We start from the raw sequence: 25,694 nt of genomic DNA on the forward strand, positions 1-25,694 counted from the left end.
AACCAACTGAGCCACCCGGGCGTCCCTTCTGCCCATTTTTTAATGGGATTATTTGTTTTCTGGGTATTCAATTTTATAATCTCTTTATATATTTCAGATACTAATCCTTAATCAGACATGTCATTTGCAAGTATCTTCTCCCATTCCATAGACTGCCTTTTAGATTGTTTCCTCCTTCTACTTTTTAGATACACATTCTTTTCTCTCAAAATAACTGCTGCTAAATGGATAGCCACTTTTCATCATATAACAAAGTTTCATTAACCTCTGAACTTTATGAAGTGCTATGCTAAATACCTTGGATGGATTTCTTACAGGATTGGCCAAGATGAACCAACCAGTGAAACAAAATCTACATCTTCCACTACAGTGTATTCAACATTCTGAAGTTTTTACTTAACATCAAATGATAGACATTCTTTCACCAAATCTGCCTCAAAACACGAACCCCAAAATAAAACATTTTTCTTCCTTTCTCAAAGTTCTTCTTAGAGCTTTTAATTATAATTTCCCTGCATACTAAAATGGAAATGAGCCTCGGGGACAAAAATTAGACACAGATATCAAAACCAATAAATATATGAAATGTTTAGGTAACCATGACTAAGAAATCTCAAACATTCCTACCTATTATTTTTCCCCATCAGATTAACCAAAATCGATAGTAAAATTCAATGTTGTGAAAAACGACAAAACAGAGACTCACAAGCTATTTATAGTGTGAACTGGTAATCTTTTCAAAAGGCACTCTGACCACACTTTGTCCACCAAAATGGTCACTCCACAGATTTCCTGACATGGCAAATCTACAGCCAAATTAGCCTAAGGATGTATGTAAAGGTGAATACATGGACAAGGATAGTCACAACAAAACTGTGTATGTAAGATCAAAAACCTAGAAACAAAATAAATGATCATCAGTGAAGGACTAGCTAAATAAATCACAGTGTATCCTTGGTGTATAACCGCATTACATGCACTCAAGAACAAAGTGTTGGTATAAAAAAAGAAACCAACCCCTAAATGAAAAATCAAGTCCTAAATCAGTAGGCACAGTGTAATCTCACTTGTATTAAATGAAAAAGTACATAGAGACGTGGTGATCTATATTCCAGCTGAACTACCACTATACTGAACATGCCAGAATGAATAGATGAAAAAATTATGGAAAGACAATTCAGAAACGGGACTGGGATTACTAAGGCGGTAGGGCCTTTACTTTCCATTTTATGTCTTTCTTCACGGTTTTAATTTTACATTCCATTCCTGTATCACTTTTCTTTAGAAACTTTATGTAGACTACCCTTCAGCCCGATCATGGCAGAATTTGGTAACACTGGCCACATCCCCTGTGGGATGAAGCTCACTGCCCACACACTATCATCCCCAGCACTATCATCCCCTAACACCAAAGTTCCAGTTCGGAACTTACGTAATGGATGGTTTCAGAGCTGACATTTCCTCCACCTCCTTCCTTCTTTCTTCACATCCTTATGTTATTTGTGCTGATTTGAGTCTCTTTCTCTAAAACATTCGCTCTTCTGATAGCAGGGTCAATGTTGTCCCAATCCTTCCTTCCCCCTAAAGCACCTAGCACAATGCTTAGCAGGAGCAAGTGAAAAACTAAACTTGGTTTTTATGAGAATATCAGAACTTCTAGGTTAAAATTTATTTTAAAAGGAAGAACCTACCACTTTTCTGGTCATGTAGATTTGGTAATAAGTGACCTTCATATTACAGAAAGAAACATTAAGGTACTTTAAATATATAAACAATTTGCCATTAAACAACTAAGTAAAAGATGAAGACCGAAACAGTAGAGGTCTAAATAATTTTTTTAATGTTAAGAAAATATACAGCTTTTCATCAGGATGCCGTATGGGGCAAGAGAGCACAAGCAAAGGAGAAGGAATGTGATTGAAGAAAAAAATGTTGTAAGAATGCCCTCATTTCCAATAGTGTCAACTATAATTTCAAAAAAGGGGGGGACTGGTTTCAGCTCTGGCTACACATTTATAACAGTGAGTAGGAACAACACATCAGAATGGAATGATTATTGATTTCTTAATGGATTACAGCTGCACAAATTTACACTCACCAAAAGACCATCCATCTTTAGGTAATAATTATAAACCTATCACAGTACATACGGCATTCTGACTGAATTGAAACTTACTGCTATCTGCCGGGAAATGACCAATTTTCTATTTCTCCAGCTCCAACCACAATACAGAATGGTGAGCAGCTACTTACATCAAATGCTATTATAGGACATAGTTTGTAACAGCCACAGTATGTACCATCTGTAAATTGCTATTAGCGAGGTAAACAATCAGGTCCTGGTGGACTTTTTTTCTTATTATTCATTAGCTATGAAAACTGTAAACAAAATGGGCATAAGGCAGTAACACTTGTCAAATACCTATCATTACTAGCAAGTTGTGGGGAAGGGGTCAAGGGCAAACAGAACATTAGCTAAAGTCATGCTGCTCTGATTTTTTATATCCTAATTTTAAACCTCTCCCCAACTCTGCATCAGATGCACTAAACCACTAAGCTACAGAGGTTAGATCTCTTTCTACACCATAAATGTGTTCTCAGTAAATTGCATTTTTTACTAAATGCCAAGTGGAAAACCATTACAATTAAGATATTATTTTCCAAAAAGAAAACCCTCACCATGTCAGTTCTACCCAGAAGTCTTTAATCATTGGATAATGACGTGATCTATTATTAATCAATTAAGTTTCTAAGTCTCATATTTTCCAGCTGTAGGGTTTAGATAACACCATTTCCTTCCAGATAGTTAATCCCATTCTGAACACCTTATTGATCTATATTATGCACATACAGCCATAGAATGAAGGCAGTTAATCCAATCCAAATAAAGGTAATTTGAACTCAATAATATATTTGATTCCATTTTCTCTTTAGATTCTAATCTATCATCAGAACTTTTGGGTAGATATATCAATTTTATTTTCTAAAAAATTATAACGTGATTTTTCCACTCAAATAACAACAACCAAAAAATGTATATGCAAAGCAACCTAGGAACTAAAGAAATGAGATTTTATTGTTATTATAAAGCATTCCCTTTCCTAAGTACTCAGAGACTATTAAATCACCATGATAATCAACCATAATAATTAAAATACTATTAAATAGAATGTAAAATCAAATAGAAAAAAATAAAGTTACCATTATAAAATAGATTTATGAAACACCACAATTGATTTGTGAAACAGTGAAATTTATAGATATCAAACTTCTTGGTTGTTTAGTGGAAAATATTCTAAATGGTATAATAATCAAGGGGTGCCCGGGTGGCTCAGTGGGTTAAGCATCAGACTCTTGATTTCAGTTAAGGTCATGATCTTGGGGTTGTAAGATGAAGCCCCGTGCTGGGTTCCAGGCTTAGTGGGGAGTCTGCTTAAGATTCTCTCCTTCTCCCTCTGCCCCCCCAACTCATGTGTGCTTGTGCTTTCTCATTCTTTCTAAAATAAATAAATAAATAATATATGTACACATAAATACCATAACAATCAGGTCAGAAAAATAAACTTATTCTCTAGAAGGCAATAAATAACTTGAGGCTGAGTTGACATTCCTTATATTCCAAGTAATAGCTTATGAACCATGTCTTATAAGTATAAAACCATACACACATATTTATAATATGCAAACAATAACAATTAATTGTGCCAGAAAATAGCTAAATGCTTTATATAAGTTATTGTATTTACTTCTTAAAACCTTATAAAAGGTTTAATTTCTTAAGGTAAAACCTTAAAATCTCTTCTTTGAAAGTGAGGTAAGTGAATGTAGAAAATCCAAAGAATATTCCCAAGGCCACATAGTTGAAAAACAATCAAATATCAGCAATTCCTAAGGCTTAACTTTAAAGAAACAGAGCCAGGAGTGAAACCCAGTCTCTGTAACTTGAAAGTCAGTACTTTTAACCACTTCCACTGGATCTCACCTCAAAGTATAAGAAAAGCTGCAGCCACAGGGACTGCTATGTTCCAGGGCAGACAGGTACCCAATATTTGCTTTAAACGGAGTAAATAAACAAATGAATAAAAAGAAGGAATGAATGTCTTATGTAAGGAACACCAAGCCAAAAAAGCCAGAAGACAAGGTTAATTCAATGTTCTACTATTCTCTCCCCAGGTGACCATGGGCCTCAATACACAGATTTCTAAAATACAAGCTTTAGAATGGGTATCTCAATATAAAATACTATGGTCACTATACGGGTGCGTGTGTGCACACATACACACACACACAGAAATCTATTTATGGAAGGCAAAGGAAAGGAATTCAATTGGCCTTTGAGCCCACATTTGTCATCTCCTATGCTCCTGACTCTGCTGTGGCTATGTGGGTAACCGGTACAAACGCTACTGAAGTCTGTGTTGGGAGAAGAGTCAAACAAATAAATTAGATAATTTCAGAGACTAAGTAAATATAGCAACGACAATAGAATAGAGTAATGTCATAGAGTGCCCGTGAGGGGCTTACTTACTTGGGGTGCCCAGGAAGAGCCTTTCCAAGGAGGAAACAGTCGAATTGAGAAAAGAAAAGAAGGAGGCTTTCATGCAAAGTGATGAAGGAAGAGTATTCCTAGCAAAAAGAACAGTAAATACAAAGAGTCTCAAAGGAATGAATTTGCCATGCCCAAGAAGAAAGACAGAGGGTATTCTGAAGGTTTTGTGAACAGGAAGGATGAAGGAAGAGGGGTTCAGTGATGGAGGCCGGGACCACAACCTTTAGGATCTTGTAGAATTTGGAAGGAATTTTAATTTTAGTCTACTCTCAGGGGAAAACTTTTGTGTTTAAAGCAATGGATTGCTATAATCTGATTTAGGTTTTAGAAAAGTCCAGTTCTGCCTATTTGGTAGATTATGGGGAACAGAGAAGAAGGAATGGAAGCAGGAAGGCCAGATGAAAGTTTTTGCGGTATCTTAGGCTTAGGAAATTGATAAATGATGGTAGCTCAGACCAAAGTTGTTGAAGTGAACATGGTGAGAATTAGGTACATTCAAGATGTATTTTTAGATGAAGAGCCAATGTTTTCTGAGGGACTAGACTTGCAGTTTGAGAAAAGGAACAATACCACATACAGATTTGAAAGTCAAAGCATCATCAGTATCTAAAGAAATAAACTGAGAAAGAGACGAGGACTGGCCAATGGAGACATAAGGGCTGCGAGATGAAGGTGAGCCCCAGATGTTTCCTGTTCATTGAGTAATTGGCAGCCACCGATTATGCCACTTCTAATGAAGCCATTCCTTCTCTACATTGTTCTCTTAGAGGCAGTATGTACTCCTCACATTTCTACCCAAAACTTCTAGCTTTTTGATTTCAACTAACTGGATCATTTCCTTTAACTCAGTAGCCAGTAACCTAGAAAATCAAAGCACATGATAAAAGTAGAAACTTGATAATAAATACTAATTTCTAAGCCCAAGGTCTCATAGGCAACAGAGAAGTAAAAACACAGAATTCAAAGAATGAGAGCATTTTAAAATAATAAACACTATTATAAAATGATAAGTACCAGGAATAGACATCAATCGCCAGTGTTGTATCCATCCAGATACATGATCCTGAAAATACATTAACATCCAAAATATCCATGAACTCCACACTTGAAAAGGAACCATTTGGAGGAGGGAAGTTTGCCACCATCCTGAAGAACCACCCAAGTAGGTAACAATGCTCATTAACTGATTAAAAACAAATTTGCTAGCAGTTAAAAATGTTTCACAGCAATTTAAATACAACCACTCACAAAACAAAGAGGAAAAAAATGGCCAACAGAAAAGCACAGATTGATTACCGCCAAGGGTTCCTTTCCAGCATAAAAATGCAGATAACCTGTTATCATTAAATTGCTACTGTACAGATACAAGAACTTTAATTTTAGTTAGTATTAAGAACATTTTTTCCTACATGTACCAGTTAAATATAATGGACTTAATTTACAGAATCTTATGTCAAGAGAATTACATTTCACGAGCTTCCAAATAATATACAATTTTGTTGTAACTTGAAAATAAGTAAACTCAAAGGTAGAGAAGTAATAAAAAGACAAGAAGATAATCTTTCACAGTGTAAATATGGAGATTTAGTATTCTCCAGGCTATTAAATACACTGCCTTAATTCTTGTAGCTACAGCTATGATTACAAACAAAAGTTGCCAAAACTAGATAACCATTGCTCATCTAAAATTTCTTGGACACATTAAAACAGGATTTCATGAAAGGATTCAGATAAAAACTGGAAAAAAAAAATTTTTTGTAAAGATTGTGTAACTTGGGGCGCCTGGGTGGCTCAGTGGGTTAAAGCCTCTGCCTTCAGCTCAGGTCATGGTCCCGGGGTCCTGGGATCGAGCCCCGCATCGGGCTTTCCGCTCAGCGGGGAGCTTGCTTTCTCCTCTCTCTCTGCCTGCCTCTCTGCCTACTTGTGATCTCTGTCTGTCAAATAAATAAATAAAATCTTTAAAAAAAAAAAAAAAAAAGATTGTGTAACTGATCCTAGGTACCGTTATTATACATCATACACATCAACAAATGTGATCATTAACACAGGTATACTAAGAAAATTGACGTTTGGCCTCACAATCTAGCATAAGCAGAACTGTGTACAGTTTCAAGACAGAGTCATTTGATTGGTAAGCTTTTAAATGATCTTTGGGACTGAGCTACTGGATAAGAGTTCACTGAAACAACAGCAATATGATATCCCATTTTCATATGTGTCTAGTAAATGGGCATGTTTATGAGTTGGAAGATCTTAGATCATGAAGATTAGAAATCTTCAAAATAATAATAGTAATAATAACTTTATAACTATAGACTTTCTAAATAATGCCAACAAATAACCAAAATGTCTTGGGGTGAATTTCAATTCTTTTAATATATGTATATATATATATATATATATATATATATATATATCTACATCCTGTACAGATCTTTTAAAGTCTTTTATAAAACCTATCTCTATATTCTAGAGATCGTGACATTGGCCTGAAAAGATGTATTTTTATGAAGCCATGTGAAACTTCTAAGTACTTGAAACTTTTAGTCCAATGTAGTATTCTGCAGTATTCTGCCTGAATGTGTTGAGAAGAAAGAGTCTAAGCTAGTGCTAACTTTAGACCATTTATTTTAAAACTGCTTTGTGGGTAAAAAGACTAGCTGGGTGATTTCGTCTCTGGTATCCACAGCACACACAGTGCTGAAGTGACCAAACCTGTGGGGGTCAATCTGAGTAATAACTTACAGGAATAACTGAGATATGTCTCTAATGTATCCAGTCAGATAAGCCACACCTAGTAACTTCATAATGTATTTAAAAATTAACAGACAACTTTCTTAATTGAGATAATACTATGTGTAAGACACTGTGCTAGCTAACTTCTATAGAAAAGAGTAACTGATATTTCTTGAATTACTTCTCAAAATGTGTTAGGGCGGTATGACAGAAGCTTTAACTAAAATTATTTTACTAATCTTCACAATAACCCCAAGAGACAAGTATCAATTTTCCCTCATTTACAAATGAGGGAGTGAAGGCTAATACACAACACAGCTAATATAAATTCAAACCCGTTCATCTCCGTCTGCTATCCTTGGGCTGCAGTGATTATGTCATTTCCCCTGCCCTCAAGGAGTTTCCAGTCACACAGAGAAGATAAGATGAACACAGGTAAGGGAGTCTGGGTAAAACAAGATAGGAAGTGATAAAAGCTTCCTTGTTTTTAAAGAAGAAATTACTTCTGGATAATAAGGGTCATTTGGCTTGAAAGAGTGATTGTACTGTCACTGTGCTCTTGTAACCCTGACCCAAGAAAAGTTAAACTTGGACATGAAAAGCAAATTGTGTATCTTTAAATGATCTCACTGGGATTTACAAAGATTTCTGCACCTTTTAACCAAATGACCTATGAGTAGCCGGTTTATACATACTCTGCTATAAAATCTTTTAAAAAGAACATCCACTTTTCTCCTTGATTGTCCACACAGTTGAAGGGGAAAAAATGGATCAGACTAGGGCCTGATACAGAGTTGAGAATTCCAGATATACAACAGAGCAATGCATTCTGATGTAGGACACAGAGCACCATGAGTATGAAATTCACGAAATTACAGAACCATGTTGAGAATTCACCAACACGTTCATAAACAAGTAAACAAATCCCTGCTAAAAGATCACTCTGGGCCGGGTCAGGAGGAAGACACACCCTAGAGTCAGGTCCTTCTGAACTGCCATCCTCACACAAATGAAAGACATCACTACTGCGTAATTACCATTTCAATTATAATCCTCACAAACAGAGCAGGTTTATTTGTGATTCGCTTTAATTATATAATTTTAGTTTCATTTCTTTAGTAATTGATTTGAATACAACAGAATTAATAATTGCCTCATATCTGCACACACATTTCTTTTGAAACAAGGACTATCTGAGAGCACTCAGACAGATGAAGAACAAAAATATCTAGTCAATGATGCAGATATCTTGTGTTTTATTGACAATGCTTTTCACTCCTTTTTTTTTTTTTTTTACTATTATTACAGTTGTTGATTAAAAGGGATCTCACAGCATGTCCTCCCTAGAAGACTGTTTAATATAACATGTTTGTGGGATCTATTTCTCAGTTACCTGATACAAGTTTTTTTTCTTACACTCTTTTTCTCTAACAATAAAATAGCTACCATTCTGGTTTACTTTGACATGCTAGTCACCATTCTGGAGACTTTATCTATATTCTTTCTAAAGCTCACCACTCCTTTGACAAGGCAGATATTCGCACCCCTGTTTTATAAACTGAGATGCTGGGAGATGAAATATCTGACTAGGAGTCACAGATTTGACATATGATACCAGGGCTCATTTTTATACTATGGAGGAAGGGGAAGGAGAAAATTTATTCAATTCTGTAATTTTTTTTAAGATTTTATTTATTTATTTGACAGAGATCATAAGTAGGCAGAGGCAGACAGAGAGAGAGGGAAGCAGGCTCCTCGCTGAGCAGAGAACCCAATGTGGGGCTCGATCCTAGGACCCTGGGATCATGACCTGAGCTGAAGGCAGAGGCTTTAACCCACTGAGCTATCCAGGCACCCCCAATTCAATTTTTTTAAAAAAATATATGCTTATTTTTTTCTAGCAGGAAGAATAAATTCCTCAGGGACTGCTTAAATAAGTATTTAAGTTAAAGTTTTAATGAACACATTGTATGTTAGATGTGAAAGCATTTCAAATAGCATAAAGTATCTTAAAAATAAAATATTACTGAGGCTTAAAAAATAAGCTTAAAAGCAGTTTGTTTTCTTAAGCAAGTTAAACATATACCCTGATCTTGTTTTTATTATTTATGGGCTTAGCAAACCTTTCATTCAACAATAATACATGTGTAAACTTCATCTCATGTCTGATAAATTTTTACTGCAGTATTATCACAAGGTTAATTTTAGAAGAGTGTTCCAGTGGGCAAAAGCCAACCTGGGAATTCTAAATCTCTGACAGAGTATGTTCTTAAGAAAGTCTTTTAAAACACTCAGGGCTGTGTCTTAGCTACTTCAGGAAGAAAATGGAAAAACAACAGATCAGAGAACAAAAACTGGATGCAAAACCCCATCTCATCTGCTCAATATCAAGTTCCTTCTTCACTGCCACCTCCCAAGGGGGAAAAAAAAAAAAAGAAAGCAGAGAAAGTTCTTACTGTTTCTGACAGGACTACAGCTTTCCCTAACTCCCTAAACCCTTTCCCACTGACGTGAAGTAAAAACGCAGCTGAGGGACAGGAGCAAAGTTTACTGCATTGGTGATAATTCAGAAATACAACCGGGGCGCCTGGGTGGCTCAAGTGGGTTAAAGCCTCTGCCTTAGGCTCGGGTCATGATCCCGGGGTCCTGGGATCGAGCCCCACATCGGGCTCTCTGCTCAGCGGGGAGCCAGCTTCCCCCCTCTCTGTCCTCTGCCTGCCTCTCTGCCTGCCTCTCTGCCTGCCTGTGATCTCTGTCTGTCAAGTAAATAAATAAAATCTTAAAAAAATAAAAAGAAATACAACCAGTTAAGGTGTCTCTCACACACAGCGTATTACACAATCACTTCTGCAAAAGATAAAAGGAATAGATGAGTCCGAAGTGGGACCATCAGTAATACCACTGTTTAGGACAGCAAGCAGCCTATTCTCGTTCTACCAACCTCCATACTGTTCGCACCGGCCCATCTCTCCGGGCGGAAACCCATAGTTCTCCAGCCCTTCTAACAGTTCACACCCATCATCAACTCTCTGCCTCTCAGATATCTGAAGAAGTAAACTTCTTTCTACTGAATCTCAGTATTTACCATTTATCTTCTACCAGAAACCATTCTCACCTCATTTCCACATCCCTCATCATTCAAACAGGTAGCTATTTTTAATTAGCTTATAAATTCAGATCTTTATTTATACTTTCTGAAAGAAGAAAAGAAGGAGGGAAATATCCTATTTTTCACTTGCCCTGTTCTCTCTGGGGGATCTAGGAACTCTAGTGGGCTTTGTGGCTTGCCCCTCACTCCTGCATTTATCAATTTTATTTTCTTTCTTCTTGAATTAGCTCTTCTGAGTTCCCTTACACTTCACACCTCTGCTCTTCCCATTCATTTGCCTCAAGTTATTTTCACAGGTCCTACTCCCATTAGCAATAAACCACAGTTGTCTTGCTAAAAAGCGGTGTATCCTTAAAAGATTTAATGTAAACATTAGCAACACTCAGTGGAGTTTTAAATTGATAAACATGAAAAAGAGATGAAGGCACTTTTTAAGGTAATCTTGATTATCATATACAGGGTACAAGTTCGAACTCACTCTACTCAGATTTATTTTGGTACCATAATGCTGTGTCTCCTTACCACTGCCAGAAGTACACTGATACGTACACCGTTTACAGCATCTCCTGCTATGAATGAATATCACTCATAAAAAAATGCAGAGTATATTACTTTATTTGGAAATTCCACCTTATTACAGCGATTAATACCTTCTATCCAGACTAAATTTAAAATAATATTCAAAGAGCCCATAGACACCATTTGTGTATGAGGATACCCCTGGCTTCAGTATGTATCATGAACACCGGAAATCCATTTTCATGACTCTCTATAGTATCTCTGAAATTTCAAGGATAAACCCATGTGATCAGAGCTAGGACTAGCTCTTTTACAGAAAAGCTTCTGACCTTATTTCTTTGAGAAGATGCCTGACTGAATTAGGGTGTTTTGTCATTTTTTAAAATTATGCAAGTAAAAGATCCTTTGTGAAAGATCCAAATAAAACAGAACTATTTGGGATAAATGATAAAATGCCCTGTTTACCCTCCCATACTCCAAAGTGAACTCTATCAACAGTGTGATTCTTCTTTCATGTCCTCATTCTCTGCATTCACACATCTGCACATACACAAGAGTGCACACAAGGGCACATATGTCTTCTAAAATATATATGGCACTTTCTTGTACCTAGTTGTATGAAAGCAATTTTTAGTTAAGCTTCTCTGATTTGCTGAAAAAATACTATCTCTTCAAATTTGTTACCAGCTATTGTATTCAAACTGTGAAACCAACAAAAACTATGCAAATTCATTAAAAAAATTTTATGCATATCACCTTACTATAATAATTTTGTAAAAATAATTCACTTTAAATTGTAGGGGGGTTTTGGGGGGAAGGGAGAGAAGGGTGTTTCTTTTTTGTTTGTTTTTGTTTCCAAAATACTGAATCCAAAAACTGTCATTAGGTCATTAATGTGTCATAGTTCAGACAGACAGTGCTGTGTAATTCATATTTTGAGAATTTAAAAACAGCACACAGAAAATACCTTTTTTTCTAGTTTTCAGTTATTTCAAACAAAATCTATTAACTGCTCTCAAATATTTTGTGAACATTCAGTACTATAATAGAATTCATTTCATATTTCAAAACACTATATTTGAATCACTGTTTTTAAAGTATTTGAATTTTAAAGCAATACCTAAAAATGACTAGGTTTTTACTTGTTGTAATATTATCTTTTTAAACAAGGATCTTTATGAAAATGACCATGACAAAAAATATTTCATGTAGTTGCAGAAAAATGACAACCTCTTTAGAAGTCAACCAGAACTTCTTTAAGTTAATTCAGGGAAGCAGAGCAATGTGGCGTCTTAACACTGCAAAATGTGACCAAGCCCTGCATATAGATATCTTAGTAAGGAGAAAGTAGAGTTGACATAGCCAGGTGTAATAAGAACTATAACTTCCATGATAATAAGAGAGCAATGACAAAAATGTCAAAGGTGTAGACACCCAGAATGTTAATTTATTAGAACGTGACTTTACACTGATTAATTATATGCTCCTCAAAATATCTGGAGTGCATAAGAAAAGTTAATTGAAGCATTTCATTTTGTACATGCTACTAAAATTAGTTTTAAATAAGTGATAGAGAACGGATTTCAAAATTATAAGTATGTAGAATTCAATCTGTAAACTCTAAATGTGCTATCTAAAGATGATAGTAACAAAGATGATGATGGTGACTATAAAATATTCATGGAAACACTGACATTCACTTAATTCCACTGAACATGACTGTATAGAATCAGAAAACTTAAAAGCTATTTAGAATCTCAGAAATCATCTTTTGGGGGCTAATCTGAAAATTACAAAACCTTTTTTTGAGTGAGGCATGATTAAAAACAACAGATTCCCCAAGAAAATCACAAGTTAGGATTTCAGAATTATTTCAACACCTAAAAACTAAAGTTTTCAAATTTCCTCAAATAGGTTAGAAACACATTATTTAAATACATATGTGCAATATAATCATAAGTATTTCCTTAATTCAACAAATAATGACTAGGGGCTGAAGAGACAGATAGGGCATGGTCATTTTCCTCAAAGATTCACATCTGAAAAAATTCCCTGATTAGCCTCTTTGTAATCAATGTGTGGCCCCAAAGTAAAGCTGTATGAGTAGAGGGAAGGGAGAGGGAGAGAGAGAATGTTAAGCAGGCTCCACGCCCAGGGCAGAGACTAAGCTGGATTTGGGGCTCAATCTCATGACCCTGAGATCATGACCCGAGCTGAAATCAAGAGTCAGATGCTAAACCAAGTCACCCAGGCACCCCAACAAATATTCTTAAATTCACATTCAGTAATTAAGATCACCTTCCTTATTAACTAAACTAAAATACTATAATTTTCTATAAGATCTCATTTGCTATCATCAGACTACTTCAATGATTTCATGAAACTGATGTAGTGTTTGTTTCTCTTGACCTATAATGAGGAGCACTTCTAGATCTCCAGCTAACTTAAGGTATCTTTCTTGGGTGGCAGTGCTGTTTCCCATCTTCATTTAGAACTGATTTTCAGACCACTTAAACTGCTAACCCTATCACCTATCAACATTTCTTTGAATAGAAGTTTGAATTTATGGTAATAATAGTTGGGGTATCCTTACAGGCATTATAAGGTTGCTCTTATAGGGTTAGGCTATAAAATCAACAATTAACAAATCTAAAGCAGGAATGCAAGTTAACACTAAAGAAAATTGGTTGTAACCTGATTATATGTATTAATGTTAAGTTAAAGATGAATCTGGAGGATTTAACCAAGGACGCTGAGGGGGGAAAAAATGACTTCCAGTATTCTGACTGCACGTATATTCAAGGAATCTAAATCCCTGTCCATCCAGGGGAGAAGGAATTAGACAAAGGACTTAACCATAATGATACCAAGGGTAATGCTATCTCTATTGTGATGCTGAGTATATTAGGCTCTCTTAGTGGGATGCCACTAAACTTTGAATTACATAACTCCTTTTGTTCAGATCCTTTGCTCACCAAGTGACTTTTGCTCATCACCCAAAATGATCTCAAGCCAAGTGGAGTGATCCAGATTCTCTATTAGTTGGTTGGGGTTTTTTGTTTGTTTTATTTTTATCAAGGTATAGACATAAATTGGCCTTCTGATTTTAAACACCAATTTTGTAAACTTATTTAATGTAGGTACGTCAATCCTGAGATAGGGATCCACTCTAAGTGTGTGGCCAATCACGTTTCAGAACTTGCAAGGCTTATGGCCAAATCCTACATTATAAATTTTTTTTAAATATTTTTTTAAAGATTTTATTTATTTATTTATCTGACAGAGAGAGAGAGAGAGAGAGAGATAGCACAAGCAGGGGGAGTACTATAGGGAGAGGGAGAAGCAGACTCCCAGCTGCTACTGTCCGTGGGATCTCAGGACATGACCTGAGCAGAAGGCAGACACTTAACGGATTAACCGACTGGCCACCCAGAAACCCCTATAAAAATTTTTCTTGGGAAATGTTATTCTGTGGGAACCTATTTTAGAAATTTATTGCATTTTTCTCTCTGTATCACTGTGCATCTTCAAATTTATACACTTTTGAACACCTCTTGGTGGTAAAAGGTGAGAAGCAATCATTCATCTATAATTGATATAATTCATGGTAAGTATACCGCATTTATTTGCTTCTAAATGTAATAGGATTATTGATATCGCAAGTAAAATATGGATTCATTTGGACCCTAAAGACAACATCCTTCTCTACATATTTTTTGTGCCCCAGCATTAGCAGTGCATCACACAAAGTAACTCCTTAATAAATGTTTACTGGATCAATGATTAAAAGATGAAAAATAGCTCTCTAGAGAGTTCTGAATCTCCATATACAGGAAATCTCAGATGAAGTATTTCTATCATTAACATTCTCTTGGAATTCTATAGTGTCTTATGTAACCAGCACCTACATTTTTAAGATGAAGTTCTATAATAGATATTTTGAGATAATAAATATACTAATTAGGATGTTTTTTATGTCATACTATATCACACTCTTTGTAATTTTACCCCAACAGGCACAGTATTATAAGCTTAAAAAAATCAAGTAGGTACTAAATCATTTTCAAATAATATATATCATGTATGTACATTTATCTCAAAATTTTCAAAAAAGCTCTGACAAAAGTATTAAGTATCTTGGCTATTAATGTGGCAGAAATGGCCAGCATGTAAATAACAAATCATTCCTTATATATCTTAAATTATGTATTTTTAAAGAAATAGGTATAGAATAAAGACAAATCATTATAGTAGAATCACTGGAACACATGGTATACATTAGCTTTATGATTTTTTAAAAATAAATAACCATAAAAGTACAGATATTAAATATGCCACAAAAATTTAAAGAGAAGGGCTGGTATATTTCATTCAAAATTTGGTAAATCAATCATATCAACTAATCCAACTTCTGAGGCATAAAAGGACTCCCTTAAGCAGAGAGAGGTCACTAAAACTTATAGTCATACATTTCAATACAGAATTTTGATTTAATGGGGCAAAATAAAAATAAAGTTACTGATCAAATGCTGGGACTTACTTAGGGAAGAATTTTTTAGAAATACTAAACAATTGTTGGGGCACCTGGGTGGTACAGTGGGTTAAAGCCTCTGCCTTCAGCTCAGGTCATGATCTCAGGGTCCTGGGATGGAGCCCCACATTGGGTTCTCTGCTCAGTGGGGAGCCTGTTTCCTCCTCCCTCTCTCTCTCTCTGCCTGCCTCTCTGCTTACTTATGATCTCCCTCTGTCAAATAAATAAATTAAATCTTTAAAAAAAATACTAAACAATTGTTAAGGACAGTAGCAAGGTAACCAAATCACACTCTACCTAGTAAAATTTCACTAATTAGGAAAATTCACACTCTAGTCTAATCTGTCCATAAACCTGATCCCTGTCTTCTCCCAAATCCCACAGGTGATTCAGACTTTCTGGATCCAGAATCAAACTAAAGTAAATCTTCTTCTGGAAACCTCTCCAATATTTCCTATCCTCCCTGATGGAACCTACTACCATTTTATCCAATAATCTGAGGATCGTCATCACGAACTTCCTTCTCTCCTTAATCCTACTAACCAAGTCCTATCCACTTTGAGCTATGAAATATTTCCCAAATCCTTCTCTTCCTTTTTGTCCCCACTACCACTAGTTCTCACAACTCCTCACTCAACCACTCCAATAGCTGTTAAAAAATACTCCTGCCTCTAGACAGGTCCCCATCCACAACTTTTTTCCCAGCAGTACAGTCAGTGTGATCCCATAATAATCAAAAGACAGAAGTCATCTGCTTTGTTAAATCCCTTGGCTTCCTTGAAAATGAAATCTAAGTTTTCTCCTATACAAGATATTCCATTATCTTGCCCTGATTAATTGTCCAGAGTCCTCTCTGGCCTCAAATCCTAGACACCAACCTCACACTCTAGAAAAACCAACCTGCTTTTATTTCACAGTATATGTGTTATTTCCCAGCTCCCATTGTGGATGTGTCCTTTATAATGAAAAAGCCCTCCACTTCTCTCCTAAATCCTATTCCTTCAATAAGTTTCAGCCCAACCAGCCTCTCTCTCTAGGAGGATTTCCTGAACTAGTACCACTGCATCCCCATAATAATCAGAACACTAAACATACCACAGTACAATGCCCTGCTTAAATGTCTTTCAAACTAGAGCATGAGCTCCTAGAGGACAGTGTACTTACTCACCTTTGGATTCGCCTTGCAGTGCCTGACACATTAAAGGTAGCCTATAAATTTGCTGAATTAATCAATTAAAATGATACAGCAACATGGGAAACAGCCTGAAGTGATAACTATATATTTTAAGCTTACTTCAAATTTAAAACAAATCAATTACCCCAAAATATACAATTAACACAATCTGGCCTGCAATGTGATTAGATACCATCAAAGAAGAATTTATGGTACTACCAGAAGCATCAAGTGAGATGAAATTTTAGATGCAGACCTTCTTAGAAAGGATTGATTATAGATATGAATAGGTTTATCTACTAAGTGAACTTTTTCTTTTACCATTCTTAATGACTGGTATCTTTGGAGCGCCAAAGGTAAGCAATGATTTTCTTTACATACAACCAAAAACATAAAACTATACTCGGGAACACTGAAACTCTATAAAAATAATTTCTAACATACTGATAAATTCCACTTCTTTGTTAACCCAAATCTTCAAAGATGTTAAATAACAGAAAGGCTTCCCTTTAATTTTTACCTAAATTATTAGAAATCCCTGTCTTTGTTCCACATAGTAAAAAAGGAAAGACCAAAAGACCTGAATTTCAAGCAGAAATAGATTTGAAAACAAAGTCTTTTTATTATGAGTCATTGATCGATGATAAAGTAACTTCACTGCTCTGAGTGACAGAGGCAGTGATTCTTTCCTGGATCTAAGCGTGCACCAGGAACCGTGCTCAGTATTTGGTGTGTATTACGTATGACTTAGCCCTATTCTACAGATGAGGAAACTGGAGCTCAGAGACAGGAAATAACATGCCTAAGGTCACACAGCAAGTTGATGGCAAAGCAGGAATTCTAAGACAAGCATGTATAACTCCAAAGCCCATATTTTTAACCACTTAAAATCTGTTGCTCCTGTGCGTCATTTTTCTGTATTATAAAGTGGAGTATGGACTCTCCGATCAATTTGGAGTCCACTTGGGGTTCTCCCTCTCCCTCTTCTCTCCCCACACTCTTGTGCCCCCCACCCTCCAAAATAAACAAATGAACAAACAAATAAAATCTTTAAAAAAAATGGAGTAACTACTTCCCTCACAGCTGTTGAGGCGACTAAGTGAAGTAACATGAATGCATCTAGACAGTGCTGGATAGTGCTGGACTTCCTATACATACTCAATAAATTATGTTCCCTGTCCTTTTCTCACTCCACTGCTGATTAAGCATTTATAGTAAGGAATCTATAGATCCTAAATACTCCTCACCTCTCTCAAAGCATAGATACTCTGAGTCTTGATTAATTCCAAAAGGAAAATATTACTAGATCAATAAATATATTGGACCGAAACAGATATAAAGGGAAGAATCAAAGAAAAACAACACATTCTACCTAATCTTATGACTACGGTCCTGCTATTGATCTTTCAGAACATCATAACATCAAAATCTATCAATATTTAAAGTTAGGAGGAAAGAGCATAGGACCCAGAGATCTCAATTCATTACAGCTTCAAGGAAGACTCCCAAAAGAATCTAACCAATCATGTTATATTAAAAAAAAAAAAAAAAAAAAAAGCACTTCCAGTGGGGAAGACAGATTTGGACAAAGACAGAGGCAAAGACAGCTCTACAGTAAGTTGCCTTGTTTGTTGAAGACAGGACTTCATTCTGATGTCGAAGTCGCCTAAAAATGCCAGGAGGGGGAAATGAGGGGCAAAGAAAAATAAAGCAATTCTGCTGTGAATTCCCTGCACATACATATTTCCTTTAGTTTAATTTTGCTTTGTTTTCCTTTTGGTTCATAACCACGGTATTTCCCTTTGATAAGTGTAAAGAAATAAAATCAAACTTTCCTCTTAATTTCCCAACAAGTAAAAACTAAATGTATGTTGGGTATACACATAAACCTAAGTACAATTCAAAGCAGAGTGAATTTTTATATCAAGCCCATCTGGTGTTATATCAGGGTGTATCCCATGGAAATGCAACCAAGGGTGACTGCCAAACTAAGCTACAGAGGACAATTCAAGAAGCTGGTGAGTCCCATAATACAAATGATATTTTAAAAAGTACAAGAGAGTATCTACTTAACAAGATTATCTGCTATCACTCCACCCAAATAATAACCCTTCTTTACTTCTGTAAGACAATTTTGTCATGGGTCAGTATTGGACATGGTGGGCACCCTGAGATAATGACACTACAGCGAGATATCAGTTAAGTGATCTAACTAACCCACAAGGTAATATCACAGTTTTATGTCCCAATCCTGACAATTCCATTCTTCTGTTAGGAGACATAAAAGGCCAACTGATCTCTTCAGACCTCCATTTCTACATAAGAAAAATGGAAATTATAATATACTTCTGCTTCACTAGGCTCTAAAAATGGAAACTTGCTAAGAAAAAAAAAATGAATGTGAAGCACTCGGAAAAGAATAAACTAGATTCCCTGACCTGATTATTGGTCAGAGTCCTGTAAAACTAGAATTACTACTTCTTCCAATTCCATACATGCCACCTGGCCATCAAACTGACTGGTGAATAGTATTGACTGGAAAGGTGATCCATGTAAAAACTTTTAAAGTAATAGCAACAAAATTTGTGTCACAATGTATCTTCATCCCATTAACTATCCTCAAGGAAAATTTACTCATGGCATTATAACAGTAGACGATAAAGATTAATTATAAATTTCTGAACCTGAATTTCTTAAAATAGTAAGCAGCATGTATAGACAGAATTCTGCTGTTTGAAACCGATACTGCAGCAACAATGCAAGAACTGGAACTGAGCTAACCCAGAAACATAAGGAATCACAAAGTAAGTCTCATCCAATGGGCCAAAATACAATATGGATTATTTTTATATTGTTCTGTCTGAGTTCTCTGTCTCAGATTCTTAACTTCCAGAGTCTATTTTTAAAATCACTTAACACTGTGTATTTCCAGTAGCCATCAAGGCATATACTGTCTTCCCTGACACGGAAGATTGTCAGCAGACTCAGAATGCACACTAACGATCTCAGGCAACACTGCCCATCTTCTTATCAAGGGGATATTATTCCATAATAAAAAGTCTAAAGCTCTCCAAATTCATTCTAAAACATAGGAAGTAGTTACTGTAAAGTGTTAAGATGGGTATTACCCTTTACTTTTTAAGATTTTACCTTACATGCTAAATTTTAAAACCAAAAGCTGTCAGACATTATAACATTTTTTAGTTTTTCCCCAAGTGGCCGATGCTCTTTTCCAAAGCACTGTCAAATAAGGATAGCGGCTGTCATTATTTTTTATACAATAGCTGGCAGCAAGTTGTACAGACACACTTCTTCTTAGAATAGTCATCAAATAACCCAAACAAATGACTTGGACCTTGTGGTAAAACTGACCCCTTTCTAAAACGAAAATAAATGGGCTATCACAGGTTAGTGACACTTTACTACTCAGAATGTTACTTTATTAAAAAAAAAAAAATCAAAAGTTTTACTTCTTTTATTTTTTTTTTTCTAAGCTGTTTTAAAATAACTTTCCCCCTCTTACACATACAGTCTTGCCCTTTCCTTGCTGTTCCTGGAGGCTATCTTATTCTATCATAAAGGTGTTCCCATTTACTTTTGGCTTGAATACTTTCAATCAAAATCACAATTCTGTTTTTGGACACAACAGGAAGTATATTTGAATATATTTTAAAAAATTCAGAAAATAAATAAGCTATTTTCATTTGATAAAGTTCAACAATGCATTTAAATGGATTTAGGAAAACCAATCATCTCAAGACACAAGTGATTTGACAGCACCCCCCCACACACACACAAATTATTCCAAGTTACAGAAAAACATTTGAGTGAACCGATTTTAGGTCTCTTGTTCTAAGTAAGAGACAAGAGTCCCTCTTTACAACTATTTGCTTGAGCAATCTAAAATGCTGATATTCTCCTAGATCTAACAGAAAGGAAAAATGGGTATCTTCTCCATCTAACACCGAAGTGGGTAACCTAGATACTGTAAAGAGAGGCTACATAAAGGATGCAACAGACAGCTCTGAAGTGAGAGCCAAATATTTCACCTGCAACTCTTCGGAAAAGAACACGAAAGTGCATACAGCTTAGCCAAAAACTGTATCAACATGGAATTGCCACAGGCTAGTAAGTTTGGGGGAAAAACAAAACAAAACAAAACAAAACTCTACGAAACATAATTTTACTCCAGTGTGAAAAGCACAGCTCTTGTTTGTTCAAATTGATCATGCCCACATTCTGCAATGTTTACTTAAAATAAATGGGTGAGCTGCTTTTTTGAAGAGTACTTGCAAAACCAGAATCAAATTCACAAGGAAAGGAGCCAATTAAAAAGCATTTTCCTGCTGATATCCTAGTGGTGGCTAGGGGATGATAGCTAGAAGTCAATGATTATTCAAAGTTTCTCAAGTTTCCAAAGCCGATAGCTAAATAGTAAGCTAAGAGAAATTTTCCTACCTATCTTTACTCTTTAGGAAATGAAACAAAAATTATCAGAGAAATAAAAATCTATTCTAACAAGGAACTAATAACATTAAATGTTAAAATATAAAAATTGTACTGCCTACACTGAAGCAGTAGTATAACTTTTGTCAAATTATAGCCAACTAGCCAAAAAATAAATTAATGCTACAAGATCCATCATAAGAGATTAACACTATAATGTAATATACATTCAGTCACTCACTATTAATTTTTCTTTCTATGTGATAAAGGAATTTTAACAACTTCCAGAATGAAATCTCCTAGGAAATACTTCCCATTAATAAAAAGAAAACTTTTATATAAGTAAATTCATATAGTTCAATCAAAACGTCAAGTCAATAGCTAGAATCACTTAACATTAATGAACTACAAAATGTATTCAATAATACTTTATATACTTTTGCTTATACTTCAGAAGTCTTTACTATTTACAAAGCTAGTAGCTTTAGAATAAGCTCAAGTTTTGAGAACTATTAAGAGGGAAATGGAAAGAAAATGTGTTCTTTCTGGGTAATCAGAATTACTTGAGAATATGTTCATAGTTTAGCAGCTGATTCAGTTTCCTTTAGTTTTTCAATCTTTGTTTAAAAAAAAAGGAAAGAAACTGCCTTTCCTTCACAGATCACCCAAAGAGAAAACTTTTAAATTAAGTTATATTTACATAGAAGTCAGATGCCCTTTCTAGACAAGAATCTAACACATACAAAAGTGTAAGGGAAACACAAGATTTCAAATTATGTTTGAAGAGGAGTAACAGACCATTTGCACTTAATAACTAAACATTATAATTAAGAGAAAACCAACCAAAATCTTAATGAAGTACTTTGTCTTCTGTCACGGACAGCATACAAGTTGCTCTTTTATTACACAAAAACAATGTTTACTACATCAATGAATGACTCTTTCTCAAAAATAGTAGCCCAAACTTGTCTATTCCTGCAAGTTAAAAACATCCTTCCTAATTTACACAGCTCTTCTCTGGACAGTCTAAAACAAAACGCTTTCACTTTGTTAAAGAAATGGATTTACATCAGGTCCATAAATTTTCAATTACACTTCACTTCCAATGCTTTGGAAGAGAAATTTGCACATAGTTTAAAAAAAAAAAAAGTAACACTGCAACTCTACCACTGATGGATTAGCTTTCTACCAAGGCAACATAAAATTAATTCTTTTTTTTCTTTTTCCTCTGAAAAGTCCTTCGGAAGTGACTTGTTTCCATATTCTTTTATCCAACAACAACAACAAATCTAGTCATAAACCTGGCAAGTCACAACAATAACCAGCAAAGTCTAACATTTCTTACCTGATACAGGTAAGCACCAGCTCCCAAAAGCCACCTTGGGATAGGTCAGACTAGTAAGCAGGCTCATGTTTTATGATACTAGAATGAATAGGAATAAATCTGGGTTGTTCTTTCTTTAGCAAAATCTATGGCAGCAGCTACACCACAATAGGAGAGGACCCCAAAGACCTAACAAATTCAAGTGTGTCGCTAGAGAAATAGGAAAAAAAAAACATAAAATGAAGACTTACTGCTTGTCATGTGACCTGGTGAGGCATGCTGTCCATTGGGTGTGCTTGAGGTGAGGTCAATTGCCATATTGGAGTGCTCCCTTTCAGGCGAAAGCTCATTGTCACCTGCTTTCACAAAATAAAATCTTTTGGTCTCTGTTCATTGTCACATAAAATCTAATTACCAACTTTGCTTCATACATGCAGAGGCATGCATAGCCTTGAAATGTCAATGTTACATATTTTCCCCTTCAAAGAACTATAATTTAGAAATATATAGCAAATGAATGAAATAATGAAAAACCATGACCAGCCCACAAAAAAAAAAAAAAAAAAATACAAAATCTGATTATCACAATAATCTTAACTGTAAAATAAGGGCAATTGGAAGAGTTGATTTCTAAAGTATTTTTCTGTTGAAAAAAAACAAGTTTTCTTTTAACATATAATTTAACCATTAAGCACAGAGTATTTAGAGTGAGCATTTTCCAAAACGCTATCAGAGAGCTGGATGTTTAAAAGAAAAGTTGGCTAAGGAAAAAAAAAGGTCAGCCTCAGGAGCTTTTACATTATGTGTCAGAAAAATTAGGTTACAGAGTAGTAAATATTCGGTACACGCCATATTAGTAGACATATATGTAACCTGACTTATTCTAAACTGAGAGTAAAGTAAATGAAAAAAACGCCAGTGCAAAAGTGTTGATCTGCTAAGCAACTTACTACACTGGCCAACATACTATCATCAATAGAGAGTTAGGTATATTCCTGTATTTCCTTCATTTTGGCTCTATGCTATTATTTTCTCAAATTCATTTAAAGGTGAAATTGTGAACAGACAAAATAAGAGTATAGAATTCTTGATGAAAACGTAATTCAGAAATAAAATACAGGTAACAAATGTAATTTTATTACCAATAACAAATTAATGAAAATGAATACTTACACGTTATATAGCCATCAATAGCCTCTGTTTCCATAGTCAAAGTGCAGTGCTGCAATACAAAAGATGATATCCTTAACACAATGATTCCTTTCAGTATCTGCCATTAAATGCTTAACTTATTTGAAGCTCCAAGCGGTTAGCCCATGTTGCTGCTCCTGCAACCTGGGCCCAAGAAACATACTACAGTGTACTGTATGTGCTCATCTGCAAGTCACTGAACTCTTTCTGCAAATGATCTGATTCCTGCTGGAGATAGGATAGGAAAGATAAGTGTGCTGTGAGATGGGCTGTAGCGAGAAAGGAATAACTCTCTTAATCAGAATTTACTTGAAGAAAAAATAGTGAGGGTACACCCCAAATGTGCCAGCTTTCACTGGGATTTAAGTATTTTACCATTCACTACTCCCCACAATCACACTGCAGTTTGAGGACTTCCCTGGTATACAGATAGCTCTATTCACAATTGTTGCAAGTTGGTTCATCATGTTCTAATAGGGAGGGGGGAGGACAAACAAACATAAGAAAACAAAACAAAACAAAAATTTGGTGCCCCAGTGTGTCTTGAAAGTCTTTGCAGCAGTCGCCCTACTCCCAGACTTGTATTGACATTTTAGCCTACACGAAGTTCTGTGTAAGCACCTGTTCAATGTAACCTTAATTTCCTGCCAGACCAAGGTTGGATACAAATGCCAAACCAAGTTAATACATTCTGACTTTTTAAATTTCATAAACTTTTTGCTCTTAGAAAGGGAATCACTTTTGTAAAGTTTGGGGAATTATTTTCATGCACCAATGACACAAAACAAGTACTTAATTCTCAGAAACAAAAGTAAATTGTATGAGATGACACCCCCTAGCTTTGATTTCACATAATGAAAAGATCGATAAGCTAACTGTATTCTTTGAAGGAAAAAGTTTAAAGAACTGACATGTCCTGAGGAGATTTTTACTTATTTTTTTTTCCTTTGGCCCTGGTCCTTTTTGCCTTTAGTTTCAAAACTCTCACTGCACCAGCAGCTAAATTATTCACAATGAGCCATTTCTGTATTGATCGCCAAGTATATTTAGCCCTGGCTCCTGGAATTTCTCCATTACTTACTGGAAAACAGGCAGCTTCACTTCTTGTCTCCAAAACCACTTCCCTTCTCCCTCCCCTCCCCTTCTTCACCACCACCCTCCCCACCCCCCCAAAAAAACTTTTGTTTCTTTCTTTATGGAATAATCAGATCAAATTCCCAACTCAGTCTCTACATAGCACTTAAATTTCAACCTGCTGTACAGTTACCAAATTCTTTCAAATTATGATTACATAAGGCTTTCAAGAAAGGCATCCGTAAAGTTTAAAAGGGGGGCAGTTTCTTCGGATATTTTACAAATGAGTTTATCTCTTTAAAAATGTACACATTTAACACACACATATTAAAAAGAAAGAAACGTCAGGAAGAAGCGAAAGAAGTCTGCCCCATCAATGAAATGGTTATTAACCCTCAGAGAAGGAAAGAAAGAAAAAGAAAAGGAGAAAGAGAAACGAAATGTACATACAAAAGAAATTGTCCTTTGATTAAAAAAGATTCATCACCATTTCCAGCTCTGTCGGGAGATCTCAGCTTCTTCTAACCCCTTTCAAAGAGGAGGTGACAATGTCGGGCTGAAGATAAACGGAGAGAGAAAGAAAGAAGTTTTTTGTGTTTCCCCCTTCTCTCTTTCCCTCCCTTGCCCCTCCAAGCCAAGCCCCCTGCAGAGTTCAAGGCGAGGAGGAAGGAAAAGCACTTTACAGGTGGGTCATTCCGAGCCCAAATCCTGCAAACAGATCGGCTGATAAACAAAACCAAGAAATGAGAGAGAAGGAACACCCCCCTCTCCTCCTCCTCCTCCTCCTCCTCCTCCTCCTCCTTCTACCCCTCCCCCTCGTCCCTTTGGGATGGTCTAGTAGGAAAAGTCACTCAGGAATGGCACCACGTACTTTCAGGAAAGAGGAAAAAAAGGGGGGGGGGGGCAGAGAGAGAGAGAGGTCAGTCAGTGCTACAGCAATGCGATTAACAAGAAGAGAAAAAACTTGATCCACCGGTTCCTTAAGAATCGACCAAAAGCTAAGACAAGAAAACTGAAAGAAAAGGTGGGGGGGGGGGGGGG

The 25,694-nt window shown here is 35.7% G+C and overlaps 1 protein-coding gene across 4 annotated transcripts in view; it reads right to left on the reverse strand.

The window, feature by feature from the left end:
- IKZF2 (IKAROS family zinc finger 2) overlaps positions 1 to 25,694 on the reverse strand; it is a 152,812-nt gene that overhangs the window by 126,058 nt on the left and 1,060 nt on the right. For 2 of the 4 annotated variants that reach the window (XM_059393418.1, XM_059393415.1), the window contains exons 1-3: positions 25,141 to 25,373; positions 23,562 to 23,610; positions 22,640 to 22,744 (exon numbers count right to left, since the gene is read on the reverse strand). In XM_059393418.1, the coding sequence (XP_059249401.1) occupies positions 22,640 to 22,744; positions 23,562 to 23,610; positions 25,141 to 25,143 (157 nt within the window). In that variant the 5' untranslated portion in view covers positions 25,144 to 25,373. Of the gene's footprint in view, positions 1 to 22,639; positions 22,745 to 23,561; positions 23,611 to 25,103; positions 25,374 to 25,694 lie in introns of those variants that run through there. The other 2 variants (XM_059393416.1, XM_059393417.1) reach the window with 2 other exon arrangements.

The sequence above is a fragment of the Mustela nigripes genome, chromosome 3 (genome assembly GCF_022355385.1).
Source record: "Mustela nigripes isolate SB6536 chromosome 3, MUSNIG.SB6536, whole genome shotgun sequence".
Lineage (NCBI taxonomy): Eukaryota > Metazoa > Chordata > Mammalia > Carnivora > Mustelidae > Mustela > Mustela nigripes.